We start from the raw sequence: 1,968 nt of genomic DNA, 5'->3' as shown, positions 1-1,968 counted from the left end.
TACCATGACCACTGTGAGCTTGCTTTTCTCGCAGCAAACCACAACAAGTCTTGGGACGTACAACAGAAGGAGCAGGGATGGAGGATTTCACAGCAGGTCCATGCAAAGAGTTTTTGAGCTTGAGCTGCAGCATTTTGGTTTCAAAGGGTATAGAAATTCTTTTCATAGTCAGAGAATCACTGTGCAATCTCACATGTTGGAGCTGGGCTGCCTGATCTTTTTTGCGTTGAAGAGAGGTTTTGTGTATTTGCACCTTTTTGGGGCGGCGTGGCTGATGTTCCCATGGAGGTTCCCATGCTTCCCTGACTTTCGCAGCGTGCTTAATACCGGAGCTGGCTAGGGCTGACCTGCAGGCGTTCTGCAGCATGCTGACAGTTAAGAGGAACTTGTCGGGGGACATTGGACAACTTGGGCCTCTTCTCTTTTCATGCTGCAAAGTGGCTTCTGCCCTGCCAGGACGTGCAGGTACGTAGAGAGAAGGCCCGTGTTCAGATTTGCCATCTGTTTCCAAAAATAAAACAAGACGTGAAGTTGAGGATAGTTTTTTGCGATCGCTGTTGGCAGGGTAGTACTCTGAGTAAGGCCAGGGATGGGTGCTGGATTGACAGGCACGTGGACAGTCCAGGTTTATTTACAGAACAGGCAGCGTAGGAAGCTACAAGCCAACGGTGCCCATTTCAGTTTGCTCTTCCTTGGCCTCACTAGTGACACTGCCAACATCGGAGGTAATTCTGTCCCGGTTAACTGAGAAGCGTTCCTTGCCATAGCCTGTACTATGGGTCAAACTAGAGTCAGATTCTGTAACATACGTTGTATTTGTGTGTGGATGGTTTGGTACCCACCTTGTCCGAAACTATGGTTTCTAAAAGGAATGAGGTTCCCCACCACCTCTCCCCATGCGCCCCTTTCTTGTCCTACAGTTTGTGCTTTGGGAAAAGGCTTCAAGACAGGTCAGTTCCTGGTAGAAATCTTTGATGTAGCCAACACCTGAGAACCACTTTGAACCATTACTACTCAGAGCTGCACTTGAATTGGAAATCACAAGACATGCTTCATAGCCTAGCCTTGCTGCCTCAAGGGATGTAGGGAGTGACCTGCACTGTATGACAGACATCAAGATGGATTGTGTGATGATGCCCTTGACTAGGAACTAGACGGGGATTATGACACAGACTGCGTAAGACACTCAGTCCCGTGGCCCTGCCATAGCGAGTCATTTGTCACTTTGCTTTGCGGTGTCATGCTGCTCACGTATCATTGCTTTGCAATAAAATTCTGTTTTTCCAGACTGGTTAACTGAAACTTCTGCCCTCTAGAAATGTATTTTAGAGAACATTAAGTTACAGTGCAGAAAGGCAGAATACAGCAAAACAAACTAATGAAAATTCCTGCTTGTTCCTCATTCACAGAATTTGGAACTGTTTCATCTCACGTACATATGACCCTGCGTCCTAGTTACAAACACTAGGAGTTTGGGGTTAGAGACTTTCAATCGGTACAGCTCTTCTGAAGTAAGATGTCAGAGTATGTCTTAAAGTTTCAGATCCCAACAGATTCTGAATATAAAACCTGAGAAAAACTAACTTAAGGAGCCAAATGCCATACGGCCACAGACTACGTTTGTGATCTCAGTACTATCTCATTTTCAAGTTTCAGGTTGCCACGTCTTTGCTGGCTGAGACAATTTACATATAATTTTTTTTAAACAATTTTCTGCGTTACTGCTATTGATTAAATACCAACTACTTGAATAAATTTTGCGCAGAAATCTCCTACACCTGATCAAGAAATCAAAAATAGAATAAGGATACAATAAAAATCCTAGATACCAGAGGACTAAGCCTTATAGCTAGAGCTGAGCACTTGTCCTGTTTATTTGACTGATCTAAAGCACCCTACCTTTTGTTTAATCCATTCATTTATCTTAGGTGCACTTGTTTGAAGAATTACTGTCCTACCTAGCTGCGA

At 44.3% G+C, this 1,968-nt stretch overlaps 1 protein-coding gene across 1 annotated transcript in view; it reads right to left on the bottom strand.

Moving 5' to 3' along the window:
• CDRT1 (CMT1A duplicated region transcript 1) overlaps nucleotides 1-1,968 on the bottom strand; it is an 11,789-nt gene that overhangs the window by 378 nt on the left and 9,443 nt on the right. The window contains exon 11 of the mRNA XM_009326373.1: nucleotides 328-501. Coding sequence (XP_009324648.1) covers nucleotides 328-501 — 174 coding nt within the window. The remainder of the gene's footprint in view (nucleotides 1-327; nucleotides 502-1,968) is intronic.

Source organism: Pygoscelis adeliae, unplaced genomic scaffold, assembly GCF_000699105.1.
Source record: "Pygoscelis adeliae isolate BGI_AS28 unplaced genomic scaffold, ASM69910v1 Scaffold61, whole genome shotgun sequence".
Lineage (NCBI taxonomy): Eukaryota > Metazoa > Chordata > Aves > Sphenisciformes > Spheniscidae > Pygoscelis > Pygoscelis adeliae.
The sequence above is the reverse complement of the archived record's forward strand: the minus strand, read 5'-3'. Positions and strand labels throughout refer to the sequence as shown.